The sequence below is a fragment of the Corapipo altera genome, unplaced genomic scaffold (genome assembly GCF_003945725.1).
Source record: "Corapipo altera isolate COAL_440 unplaced genomic scaffold, ASM394572v1 94, whole genome shotgun sequence".
Classification (NCBI taxonomy): Eukaryota; Metazoa; Chordata; class Aves; order Passeriformes; family Pipridae; genus Corapipo; species Corapipo altera.
This window is the reverse complement of record NW_020884950.1, coordinates 702,032-716,412: the sequence shown is the minus strand read 5'-3', so window position 1 is coordinate 716,412 and position 14,381 is coordinate 702,032. Positions and strand designations below refer to the sequence as shown.

Genomic DNA, 14,381 nt, shown 5'->3' with positions numbered 1-14,381 from the left:
ACACTCTCCCAATTTATGTCAGAGTATTTGAATACTTTTTAAAGCAGAGAAGAAAAAAAATTGGAAAAATATTCACTTTATGCCACTAGAAACGTCAGTGGGAACTTATACTCTGAATTCTTATGTTTTTTAAGATATTCTACGTTCTGTTCAGCCCAGCACATGCTGGGACCCCAGCAGAGGGCATCTCGAACGCGCCGCAGTGCCAGTCCGGCCTCGGCGCCCTGCCTGCTATCTGAAATGGCCATTTCAGAGAGAACGATCCATTTTCCTTATCTGATTAATCCTGTTAATCCTACAAGTTTCACCACAGGGCCCAAAGGTCTGTTGGGCTGGAATTATCCCCTCTTTGGGTCCAGGGTAGCACAGTCATCCCTGTGGTCCACACTCTGCTGTCTGCGTGGCTCTGCCGATAGACAGACGGACTCAGGCCAGTCCTGGGCTCAGTTGCAGCTCCCTTCACTATCTGATGAGACTGGGGGGCTCAGTAACACCAGCCCACCTGCTGGGCTCTGTAAGCCTTTCTTTCACTGCGAATTTAAGGTATCTCCCTTACAAGGTGAAAACATTGGGGCTGTCTTAATTTTTTCTGGTAAATTTCTGTGTTTTATCAAACTGTGTGCGTCCTCTAATATTAATATTTGCTGACAGCACTTGTAAGGATTATCATTCCTCTTTTCATCCTCTTTCCTTTAGCATCACAGATGAAGCACAGTTACTTAGAAGAGAAGCAAAAGCTAGCAGAATGTAAGGATATTTTCTGAGTTTCTTGTTACAGTAAGGCCAAATTGTTAATTTGGATTACTGATGTCCCTGGAAAAGCATTAAAATAACCTCAGACTGCTTCTAATGTAACTTTCTGCACGTCACAGAACTACACAGATAGATGGTCACAGAACTACACAGCACAAGACAATTGAAAATTTGTAATTATTCCTTCCTGGTATATTTGCAATCTAGTTTTTTTTTCTGTCACTAAGAATGGTAGCATGTATTGCTTCTCAAATCCAGTGTCAAAAAGAATCACAAAAATAATCCAGATTTTTCCTTATGAAATTTTACTTAGCAGATGAGCAATAAACATTTTCCCAATCAGCTCTTGAGTTGCAATACCAGCTGCCTTAAAACTGAAAATTATAACTTAAGTACTTTCAGCCAAAATCAAATTCCAGATTAGTAATCAGCTGCCTTCATAGAATGCTTTTAGCTTTTAAACATTTACACTGTTCCTGCATTACCTGGTTCAAAGCAATTTCAGTTCATACTACCACACAGCAGTACTGTGGCAGTTAAAGTTTTTTTATATTTAGTACAATTTTTCTTTAGCTCAAGTTTTACAACTCCTGCATAGTTACTATTGCTCAGAGCATTCATTAATGTTCAAACATTATTACGTGACAACTCTGAAAAATCTAATTGATTTTTTTAGACAACTTCACCAAGGAATATCTGTGCTGTTACCAGAATGAAAATTTCCACAGAATTGTGCACACATTTGAAGGCAAAATGTGTTCTGGAAGGATTAGTTCTTTGCAGCACCATTAGGTGTGTTTGGAGCAGGTTGAAGCCCCGCTGGGGATGGGTGCACAGGCTCATGCAGCCACGTGGTCGATCTACACCCACTGCAGAGGGTTGTGTGTCAGTGGGAATCAGCACAGCTCTGTAAAGGTGGGGAGGTGAGGAAGAGTTGCACACAGGGAGGAGCATCATAGGTTTACATCCCTTGTGCTCAGTGTAGCATTACCTTACAGGCACTGCATGTCTGAAAGGAGAAGCAGGCCCGTTACAGGCCAGCCCTGGCTGTTACGTGTTATACATGTGACAGGCAAAAGGAGCACAAGCTGCCACACTTCATTGCTCTGAATACAGGGGTGCCCTTGGCACAAAGCCTGCATGGTGCATTTTGGAAAAAGGAGCACTGGGGAACTTTATTCACAGCTGTTGATTTGTACAGATAGTTTGGTATCTGCACAGGCAATTTCTCATTTTGCATATGTGGATAAATATTCCAGTATTTATGAAGGCAACCACTGAAAATGTGATCTTGCATGCCTAATTAATATTATCATAACAGTTACACCAACACTGGCTTCAGTCCAATAAAACACAAAGAGAAGTTGTATGCTGGTGTCCTCTTTTGTTGAGATATGAAATCCTTCATTTTTTTCACTCTATAGCACTCCTATTGTAAGCTCCTTTTTGCAGGGAGGTTTAAGCATAACTGCTAAGTCATTCAGTCTGGAAGTTGGCATACAAACTGACAGCCTGGAGCTCAAAACTTTTCATCAGGTTTCCTTTAAATAGGAACAGATTTTAAACAATGTGTTCTAGTTTCTCATGGTTTTTATTGTACACTTATGAACAGAGAACTGCTCACTTTTAAATGAAGAAATTTCACAAGTTATTAGAGCCTGATTCTCAGCCATGAAACAAGCCAATTACTGGCAACTCCAGAGGAAGCTTTGCCTCCTGGTCACTAGAATTAATGTATTAGGCCAGAATTTCCACAATAGTGTGCTGTACATTATTAAATTTGTTAAAGAACTTCAGCAGTCATGCAGTTTCTTCTTTGCTTGACTTGGCAGATTCTTCAGACCAAATTTTCAAAAGCATATCCTATAAATAACTATACTCTGTAAGTTATGGCATTCACAATTGCCTGTTTTTAATACTTCTATAATGCATATATTCATGCATATGTATTTTGCAGACATGTTAGTGCCTGCTTTTTGAAACTAGGCAATGAAATGTTAGTTCAGAAAAATAGAATCTGTTTAGGATTTGATAACTTAAATCTGAGTTAACATACTGAACAGGAGACACTTTTTCATTGCAAGCTGGGTAAGGTCCTAAGAGCTTTATGCATAATTGCTGTGTGGAAGTCATGGTCAGTGTGGATAGAACATGCCAACTGTTCCTATGACTGAGCCTTCCAAAAGGAGATCCTTTGACAATAGACACCACAGCCTTTTTCTTCCAATGGTGGGTAAGTTTTACACCTAAAGTCACTCCTAGGAATCTTAGTTTTGTGTTTCCACAGAAAAGGAAGCTCAACTTGAAGAACTTTTTAAATTATGCGTTAAAATGTTTGTACACATTCCCACACATGCATACACACACATATATATATACAGTCACCTATATATACACATTTCTCTACCTTCTGCTTTTTGTTGTTTTTTTTTTAACTTTTATTTGACAGCCCGAGATTATCCTTGGATCCTGAAAAGCAAGAGAGCAGACAAACTGCGAGATGCACTCAAGGAGGTGGAGGTACGTTTCAGAAGGTTTCAAGTACAGCAACATCTAATCCGGTTTTTAGACCTCTTTCAACAGCTTTAGTTTTCATAAAGATCCAACTCTCCCAGTGATGATAAATGTGCTTTTGTCTGGTGGGCTGTTCTAAAACAGCTGCATCTTTGTGTGGAATGCCTCATCTGTAAACTTGAAAAATCAGAAGTCTGTTAACCGATAGTGACAATGTGTGCTGCCAACTCCACTCTCTGTTTTCTGTTGCCCTCTAGGACTTAATGCAAAACACTCCATGTGTGCTGAGCAAATGGAAGAACAAACATACCTGTCAGGTATTGTGTTATGCAGTGTTCAGTCAGTGGTGCCAAAACAGCCATCCAGTGATGGAAGCAGTAGTGTTAAAATGTTAACTAACACCGAAAATCATTGGGCTTTTTTTAATATATGGGCCCTTATTACCTAGATTGGGTTTATTTAAATTTCAAAATACATACCTGAAATAAAAATCTGGGGTTTATCAACACAAAAAATTACATTAAAGGGCCCTGATTGTGAGAGATGATGAGGATGATTATTGCTGCTGTTGTTGTGGTTATTGTTATTATTACTCTTATTGTTTGGGGAAACTGAAAACATCCTGTACCTCAGAATAGCAGGCTGAGGGACCAGTTAAAATATAGACAAGTCTGTGGAATATGACACATATAATCTGTGTTATATTATGTTTTTATGTCTTAATTATTTTCATGTCTGTCACTTTTACTTTATTCTTGTGTAATATGGGAGGGAAACTGTAACTCTAAACCAACTAGATCATTAATCAAGTTATGGAATAGGAGATATTGTGACATGTGGCACACATACAGCTATGTTCTCTGGCTATATGAGTTCCACATATTGTATACAAGAAAATACTTTTCACATCCTCATTACAACAGAGCAGTAGGACAGGTAGGAGAGCTGAACATGACATGTGCTTCTTCTGAAAAACATATGTCATGAATTTTATATGTTTATACAGCCTTCATGAGGAATTGCATCATATCTGAAACTGCTTGGCATGGGGAATACTTGTCAATATAACTGTTTCTAAAAAGAAATTTTATCTTCTAACTTTTATGCTTTTTCAGTCTCATAATTTTTTCTTGTCATTCAAATAGCTCCAAATGTGGGCCAACAGAATGAATATTAAATATCTGAACATTATACAGCTAAAATTCCAGGAATGTCTTTAGGAATAGCAAAATGTTTAAATATTTGATATGCCAAATGGTTTGTAGTCTTTTCACCTCAATAATAAAAATATTATTGTCTAAGCTACATTTGCCTATCAGATCTTACCCCTGGTTAATGTCTATCATTCGTGTACAGATTACATGTATATATCTGTGAATGTTAATCTTCTAAAGCTTATTTAAATATTAATTTTATGCTAATTTAGAGGATTCATTTTTTCCTGTTATTATTGTTCTGATTAGGAAAGGAGTTAAGTTAAGAAATACTAGTCAATTAACTGTGAGTGTATTCATTTTCTTCCCAGTTTGCTGTCTCTTCATTTGCCTTCCCTGTCCATTCTTCCTTTATCATTTTCCTTCTCCTCCCATCTATCTGCATCCACCCTCATTCTTTATGAACACATACTTTGGAACAGTGAACTTCTTTCCAGAATGTGATCATTCTGCTTTCATCATATAACACCTTTGGTTGACTGTCAGTTCTGTATAAAACCCTTCTTTTTTTATTTTTTGACTTAGCATCCTCTAAGTAATTTCAGCTTACATCAACATAAATGAGACAAATACAATTTTACTTATTTCTTGTACAAGATGGGAAAGAAAAGAGATGGGTGCTTTTATCTTAGTATATTAGGTCTAGCTCTATATTGGGTTGAATAATGTAAAGGAGTAGTTTAATTAGTTGAGTATTTTTGGGGTTTCTGTAGGTGGTTTTCATGGCCAGAGTATAAGTGATGGTGTAGGTTATAACATAGCCAGAGTGAAAGTTATAGATAAAAATCACAGTCATTTCTCTGTCCTTAAATTCTCCTTTTGGTTTCTCAATTACAAAACAAATTATCTTTTTACATAATAGTGACTGATTATTGAAATCTCCAACAGGGGTTAGAATGTTTTGCCGAAACAATTGTGTTATTCCACTTTCTGTCTTCCTGAAAATAAAAGACCTCCAACGAATGAAAATAAAATAAAGAAAAATGAATCATTTGGAAGAGTCTAGAACAGAAAAGCTGTCTTCTATCAATTTTGATGTCAGATGGTTTGTTTTTCTGCTACTCATCTCTCTTTGAGCATTTTACAGCAATAATTGGACTGTCCCTTTTTGGTGCAAATATTCTGAAACCTCTGGAAAAGGTGTTGTATGTTTATTTTTTAATTCTATGTAGAATACTAATCAAGTGTTTCAGCAGAAAGTGCTTACCGTATAATGGTGGGATCTGTGGCATAGCACCACTGTATTCACAGCCTCTTTTGTATGGATACCAGAGCTAGTCCAGTTTGCATTAACTTTCAAGAGTAATAGAAAGCAATGTGTCAAACAAACAGCATGAAGAGCATGTAGTGAATTACCCTGATTGTCATAATTTCGATGTTTTGGGGTAAATTTGAGTATATGGTTTAATTACAGTATCTTTTTTTTTTTTAGCTCTTTGGTTTTAGTAGAAATGCATTGTCAAATAAACTCATGTATAGAAATTTAAGTATTGAACTCAACAGCCATCATATTTTTCAATAAATGTTCTTTGTATTTGAATCTGCCACATCTGTAGCTGAACCAGGAATAATACTCTTTATATTGTAATAACAATGTGCCATCCAAAAACTCAGTGGCTGCTGAACCTTGAGCAAGACAGAACAAATGGAAAGAAATCTGAAGGGTGATACAATGATAACAGGGCTATCCTTTAAAAGAGTAGTAGAATTTCCCTCAGATTTTGTGAAAAACAACCATAGGACTGCTGCTAGTGTGCCTTCTGTAACCTAAACATCAATATTCCTAATCCCTCACTGCTTCCTCCAGCACTTCCATCTTAAAACTAGCCCACAGGCAAAAATTGGGGGCTATAATTTTACATATGCATCTGCTAAAAATAAATGTGCTGTCACACTAACCAAATGACCAATTAGACTTCATGCGTATGTCTATCACATGAATATATTTCTCAAAGTTGACTTTTCTATAGGAGTCAGCCTAGAATGACCGTAATGTTGGCCCAGCTTTCTACCTTTCTGTTCATTTTATGCATCAAAATCTCTCCTATTACTTTTTTTTGGTACAATCAGTGCACTAGAAGTTTCACATTTGCTTCCTTGTCCGTTGCCAAAAAAAAAAAATCCATTGACCTTTATTTTTGCAGTGCTAAGTACACATTCTAGTATTGCTTAGGGCTTCTGAAATGGATGATGTGCCAGTTCATGTAAACATAACCTAGACAGTACAGGGATTTTTGTCAAGGAGCTTGCTCTCATATTTAAAAGAGCTTAGTTGAGTCCTAAAGGGCTGTCTTCTCTTTAGCTCTGTTCCAATAGGATCTGAACCCACACCATTTCTGTATGGTACTTCTGACCCCCAACTTTGATGACCTGTGTTGAGTTGCTGAAATAATCCTATAATCTTCAGTTAGCTGATGTCAAAGGAAAATAAATAGACCATAGAAGAAGGATGATGGGAAAAAGACAAGAAGTCTTTACAATAAGATGCCACTGTGCTCCTCAGCTTTCCCTCCTGAGGAGTAATAACCTAAGGAATTAATTTTATCAGTATTGTTGAGTTTACTCAACTCAGCTCTGGCTGCTTCCCTTCTTCTTGGTCTCCTTCTCTAATTCTTTGGAATGCTTTTAAGTTTTGCCACAAAATCATGAAATCTTCCTATGAAATTATGCCATTGGTTCAGTTTGGTTTTACAATATAAGGCAGTAAAAATTAATGAAGTCTAGCCAAAACATTTGATTTCCAACTTTTTTTTAGTTTTACATTTGCATTACAGTGTTGAATTAAACACATGCCAACACTGTTATACATTTTATTGTATGAGAGCCAAGCACTAGCTATGAATCATATCTGTTACCTGCTAATGAAAAAGATTTATGTATTCTTTGCTAAATTGTTTTGATTTCATTTAATTGTGCTTGTGTTGCAATTTACATATGCATATAAATGGTTTTTCTGTTGCCATCACTGGCATACTTAGAACTGGATTCTGAATTGAGATCCACAGCAGTGTTTTCTGACATGGCCTGTTCTATCACCTACAATGCCCATAAGCAAAGTGATTTAGCAAGCTATGTGGTGACATAGAGCAGCACATTTGATATCAAAATCAAGACATTCTGGCTAGAACACATGAGCAGCTAGCACCCAACACCAGTTACTGAGAGGAGCACTGCCCTCATATTAAATTCTTTTGGTTGCTTTTGATCACAACCATAAATGTCTTGTGTGGTTTTAGATATTTGGAGTTAGAAGTACAAATGCATTGATTATTGTGAAACAGTAACGTGTAACAACAATAACTTCATCTGTAATAAGGCATGCAACACAGTAATTATGGTGGGGTGGCTAAGAAAGCAATCTGGAATGAAGAGGTGGGGAAAAACCCTGGGAACCTGCTTGAACAAGAAATGCTTTGCAATTCTCTTCTCCTTTTGCATATTCCTTTGTCAGTTGGACTCTGTAAGAGAAAACAGTTTGCAGCAATATTTTTTACAGGCGTTTTTTCCTTCTCTTCCAATTTTAATCAGATAGAAGCAAATCCTGGCTTTGCTCTGCAGGTATCTTTTTAGGTAGAAGGGCTGATAAACAGCTAAGATGCATGAATGAGGAGGCAAGAGCTACGGTTTCTGAGGGTAAAGGAATCCACTTAAGTACATGCTTAAGTTCTACTAAACTCCCTAAGTCATGAACCAGTACTTAAGTCCTTTGCTTAATAAAAACTAACTCAAATATATATTAGACCACGTTGCTATTGGGGAAGGGAAGGGCTAAGTCTTCCCCTGAGTATCCTCAGCTCCTTCTTATGTCTGTCTTGCTCATTGGAGGACAATTTTTGGCACATAAAGTACATGATCCCTTCTATCAAAGTCTTCACATTCAATCCTTGGTAATACTGATATTAAGTGACCCTTCCTTCCCAGCATGTACAATGACCACATGCCTAAACATTTCACTCAAACTACATTCAAGTACAAAGGCTCTGCCTATTCTTCCAATAGTTATGAAATCATGTTTTCATATTTTGTTTAGGAACACCTGGAGACTGTTTAAATTGTAGAGATTACTCTTCTGATTTTATTTTTCACATCACAGTACTTCAATCTGAAAAATTTATGATGTGTTTCATTATTGTGAATTTCCTTCCCTAATTTAATATCTGTTAGATGGAATGATTTAGTGCCTGGTGTAAATAAAGCCTCTTACATTCGCTTTTATTTCTGAGAAATGATGGGCAGATTCCTTGAGCAGTACTTTTTGGAGCTGAATCACTTTTTATCTGTGTTCAAGCCAAGTTTGCAATCTTCCCTATTTGCTTTATATTCATTTGTACTTATGATTGGACTGCTCCCATCCACCAAAATGTGAGCGTAACTATGCAAGCTTATGTGTACCAGCACTTAACCCTTGTTATCATGTAACAATCTTTGCATAGACTACATTGTGAGAAACAAATTGAAATAATGTTTTCAATTTGAGCACATAAAAATTTTCTCTGTTACAGAATATTTTTGACCAGAGATAGTCTAGAATCATAGAATCATTTAGGGTGGAAAGGACCACTAAGATCGAGTCCAGCTGTTAACCCAACAGCACCGAGTTCATCACTAAAGCATGTCCTTAAGTGCCACTTCTACATGTCTTTAATACTTCCAGAGATGGTGACTCCACCCCTGCCCTGCTCTATTTGAGTACCTGCTTGTATTTCATGGTAAACTTTAGGAACTAATTTTTAAAAATCCTTGGTTCTAATCCAAAACATTTTTAAAGGAAGATGGATTAAAGACTAACCGTAAATGGCCATATAGGGTGAAAGGGCTCTGATATACTGTTTAAATTTAGACTCTGAAGTTCCTAGAAGAATGAACTTAAACCTATGGAGCAAAGGTGTGTTACCAATCATGGTAAGTTAATAGAGTAAAAATTTGTTAAAGTAAAATTTAAGTTTTTCCCAGATTTCTCAAACTTCTGAGGAGCGTAATGGGAAAAAGTGTTTTATTGTAAAATGAAAAGAAAGAGGGAACGCAATGGGAAAAACAGTAAAAGCCATGAAAATTACACTATTTTTACCTTCTTTCTATCATGTCATACTGATAGCATAGAGATCTATGCAATGTTGAAAATCCATAGCATTGGTTTAATGACTAGTTTCATAGATGTAAAGCAAAGCACACCCATTAGCACAATATCTTATGTTTGTATAAATGTCTTGTCATCAAACACTGGAGCAGTTTTCATTAATTTTTATTCTAGCTCTGTAACAGGTATGATCTATGCCGCTACCAGGAAATTAATATATAGAAATAAAGTGAATTTACACCCTGAGTTTAAAAATGCTAACCTTACTTGATGCACTCAGGCCAAGAGTTTGCAAGCACATCTGTACACAGGATAGTGGATGGACGTGTCAGCAGAATGCCAAGCATGTGGCCTCATTCCATAATGCAGTCAGTCAAGATCCTTAACCATCAAAACACATTTTTTCCTGTTTGGCCTCCCCTCTTTACCTGGATGGATGGTGTGTTTCCCTACTCTGTCAGGTAAACCTGGAGGCTACAAACAGAGTTCTGATTCACAGTGGGTTTTTTCCCAGGTTAACTCCAGTTTGTTTTCCTTGCTCCCTGCAAGAACAGGGAGCTTCCCACTTTCTGAGGGAAGGACGTAGCTCCCAAGCAAGGGTGTTGTGGAATAAACATATTGGAGAGTTTATTTGTATGATTGCACCATCTCTTCTGTTGGCACATAACGCTGAAAGTTTTGGGGTGTTTTCCTCTTCTCTATCAGGCTAATATTCATTCAGTTACTTAGAACTGAGCTTTCTAGAGTACATAATTTTTCTTGATCATTGCTTACATCACAGTTAGGCAACTTCTGGGTTTCAGCCCTCACTTTTTCAACTGCGTTTTTCGGACATTTGTAGCTAGCAGTAGTCAAACCTTGCTGGACTTCACATTACCACATTGGAAATAAATTGTGATTTTATCTACTCTAACTTCAACATAAGGACAAATTGAAGTTTTGAAAGATTGTAATAAAAGCTGCATGAGTGTAACCGTGTCTAACATTTTTACTAGGACAAAACCTTAAAGGACATCTGTCATCACAGAGAATATTGAAACATTGACTATATATATTTATCAAGTGAATGCATGATTAGATTTTGGCAGGATGGAGGCTGATCATTTTGTTCTTAAAATTCATTTCACATCACACATATTTTTTTGTTTCTATTTCACACATCACTAGAGTTTCTTTTCAAAAAATGTTGGTTAAAGATATTAGTCAGGGCAAGAAGATAATTTATTTAAGTACACTTGTTCTGTTCTGTGCTATATGGAGAGCACAGAGCTGTAGCAATATAGCAAAATATGCATAACTGAGAGTTTCTGTAACTTAATTATCAGGAACAGGGCATTGCACAAGGGGCAAGCTCAATTAGATAACGACATTCCTGTCCCTCATACTTTTTACTTATTATATAATCCAGTGGATCTCACCGCAAGAGAGTTCTAAAAATTCTATTGCGAACATATTTGTCTCATATCTCCAGCACAGAACAAAAAGGGATTTTTTTCCTGCCAAATTCTCCTACAAGATCAAGTATTTCTCTAGTAGTTAATTTTTTTAAAAAGCACAGAGGTTTCTTTAAAAATCTGCTGTTAGGTAGAAGAAAGAGCTGGAGTCCAAGATTCCTGGCCTTTGGTGAGCCCTCTGGACTTGTCTGCAACAGTCTTTCCACTGAGGATTTCTTTTATGGGTTTTATTTTCTGATTTCCTTTGCTGTAATAGTTGCATTCAGAAAATAACTAATGGTTTTATTATGCAAAAATAAACATTTTTCATAACTCCTCCCACTGAGAATTATCTCTCTCATACAAGATAAGGCATCAGAAGGACCTAATAAATACTGTGACTTAGTCTTCAAGATTATATGTATCATTTAATTTAAATTAATTACACAGAATTATTCAATTAGCTCTGAAATAACCCTCTGACTATACTGTCCAACAGCTTAAATTCTTTCTTTCTAAGAGAGACATCTATAATCTTATGTTGAGGAGTGAATGGGATTTATTGGGAGCTCACAGCTATCTCTGTGGTAGGGCATCATTATTTAAGTTAAACAGTATATGAATGATCAGAAATAACAAGGATACCAAAAAGGTGCTGATTTTAATCTGTAATATTAATACAAAATTACATTAAACTCTACTTTATATATTTTTTCATGCAGGCTGTGCAGTTATTTTATACAGAAAAGATCAGATCCATGGGTGATAGAGTGATCAGTGTCATTCCTTCCCTCACTCAGGACGGAATTTTGATCTCCATTTTTAACAAACTAATTCACTACATGTTATGTAATATTTGGGGACTTAGCATGCTGCTTCTTCAAGTGTTCAGCAATTGTAACTCTCGTACCCATGTAATTCAGTGTGGCATTACATCTCTCTCTTTCGTTGAAAGAGCTTTCAAAGTCATTATAAGACATCTTCACGTCAATGATAATTCATTTTTGCAATTTTGAAAATTAGGTTACTACCTAATGGACGGGGGATAATATGTACCTTGGAACGTTCACTTTATTAATGATTTTTGATGTCTTGTTTTCTCACTCTTTGGATTTAGCTCCTCTTTCACTCAGGTGTCTTGGTGTCCCTAAGCCTTTCTGGGCCACAGCTGGAGAAAGTGGTGATTGACAGGACCCTGGTGGGGAAGCTCATCTCCGACACCATCAGTGATGGTAATTACACCCATGTGCAAATCAATTGCCTACATTAACAATAGAGTAGAGAAATAGTATGTCAACAGGTAGACTAATTATTGCCACTGGGGACTTGCAAACACAACAAGTAATTGCATGTAATGCCATAGTTACAACCCTCAGGACTAAGAACACTTTAAGAATAATTTTTAACATCAAAGTTTTCAGGCTTGTCAAATGCTGCGTGGGTTTCTAAAATTCAGTTTCTTGCACATTGTAACCACTGTGAACATGCCATTTGAACTTGTCATGTTTATTTTGTTAAGTAGGAAAAAGGGACAGAACCAAACATTAGTCAATTGGTTAATTACATGGGATAGTTAGTATTAAAGTTATTATTAAAAAAGGCTGGGTAAGATTAGTTATGTGGAGGTATTCTGATTTAGTTTCTAAAAATCCAGAATCTCACTATTGTTATTAACTAGTGACTGCTAAAAATAAAGTTTTCATTTAATGCAGAAGTAAACTTACAAAAACATGCCTGTTTTTCATACCTTTATAATATGACTACCATATCATTGAGAAATCAATCAGGTATCTTGGCTTCTGCACAGGCAAGAATATAAAATTTTAATGTGAGCCCTATTACACGTGAATTATCTTCCAAATTCTTTAAAAGTAGGCCCACATTATATCCTTCTGGTAAGATTATGTGCTTAATTCAGGTTTGATCTTTAATGATTTATTTTCCTCCATACCCAGGCATCTATTGAATGTTGGCTTGGTTCTATAAGAAACCTACAGTACTGATCTTTTCTTATCAATGTATTGTAGTTTAGTCATTAGTCATGAAAATTAACATTATTATGTTTGTAGAAGCTTTATTTATAAGAAAATTTAACCCTAACCTCATTTTTTATCAACTAATTACACAGAGAGCATAGAACACATTTACTTTCTTGATTCCTTTTTTTCCACTCTTCAGTTAAGTGACTGGATTCCATCTCCAATATTTTGCCCTCAGTTTCCAGAGGGAGATTATCATACTTTCAGGTGACAAAAAGTAGGAAAGCATGGAAGCTGAGGTTATACCCGAATTGAATTTGTTTGTGGAAATTATTTGGAATACTCTGTCTTTAAGAAAAATAAAAAATTAAATTATATGTATCATGCCTTACCTTGGCTTAATATGTCATAGAAATACAAATATTTGTCTAAAAAATACTGCCAGCTAAAAAAGCTTACAACTAAAAAAATAATAAAGCAATAAATATGCTTTCCTACATTTTTGCCATTGTATTTATTATATAAACAACATTATATAATAGTTTGTCCTTATTTTCACTTTTTCAAGATTTTCCTAAACCTTCATGTTCACTAATATCCATATCCAAAGGTGAAATGAAACTGCCTCTGTTCCATTAAAGCAAACCACCCAATAACTCATTGCAATACAGTTTTTATTTTCACGAACAACAAAAGATACTTTTGTTACACACACAAATAGTGTTCAAAATACAAATTTTTATACTGAACTATTCCTATGTGAGAACCACAACATAATGTTGTCCCAGAGGAAATTCACTTTAATTCAAAAAAACTGCACATCTTTCCAAATCTGACTTGGAATTGGGCTTGTGATTATCAAGTTGGCCAAAAGAAATTCTATATTTAGTACAAGAACCCTGTATAAAAATAATATTTTTTACTTTAGCAACTGTGTATACGTGGAAATGGATAAGGATTACAATCTGCCAAAATTACTTATGAAATGTTATAATTCTAATTTGAAGTAGCATGTCCTCTTAACATTTGGAATAAAGGTCAGGTTGTGTGCACAAAATACAGAATTAATACTGCTTTTGTAGTGCTCCTGCATCTAATAAAGTCCTCCTGGTTCTGATTATTTATAGGCAAAATTTCATCAGCATCTGAGGTGTGCTGTGGCTCATCTTTAATGTAAACTGTGTCTGTGAGGGCATCAAAATATTTTAACTGTGTGCATACATATTGAGGATACCACACTCAGTGGTTTTCAATTTTCATGTGTGTACAGGATCTCAATTATGACACTAAGTTATAGATCTCAGTTATAGTCAGATACTTTATCACCTTTTTTTTTCCCACCAAAAAAAGCTAGAGTTAATGTTACATTTCAAAGGCAATTATTTGGCTTTAAACTCTATCCTTTAGCATT

General features: G+C 35.9%; 1 protein-coding gene across 3 annotated transcripts in view; it reads left to right on the top strand.

Moving 5' to 3' along the window:
* WDPCP (WD repeat containing planar cell polarity effector) overlaps positions 1-14,381 on the top strand; it is a 148,265-nt gene that overhangs the window by 45,945 nt on the left and 87,939 nt on the right. For all 3 annotated transcript variants that reach the window (XM_027662995.1, XM_027662994.1, XM_027662997.1), the window contains exons 5-8: positions 697-747; positions 3,203-3,273; positions 3,525-3,584; positions 12,109-12,223. In XM_027662995.1, the coding sequence (XP_027518796.1) occupies positions 697-747; positions 3,203-3,273; positions 3,525-3,584; positions 12,109-12,223 (297 nt within the window). The remainder of the gene's footprint in view (positions 1-696; positions 748-3,202; positions 3,274-3,524; positions 3,585-12,108; positions 12,224-14,381) is intronic.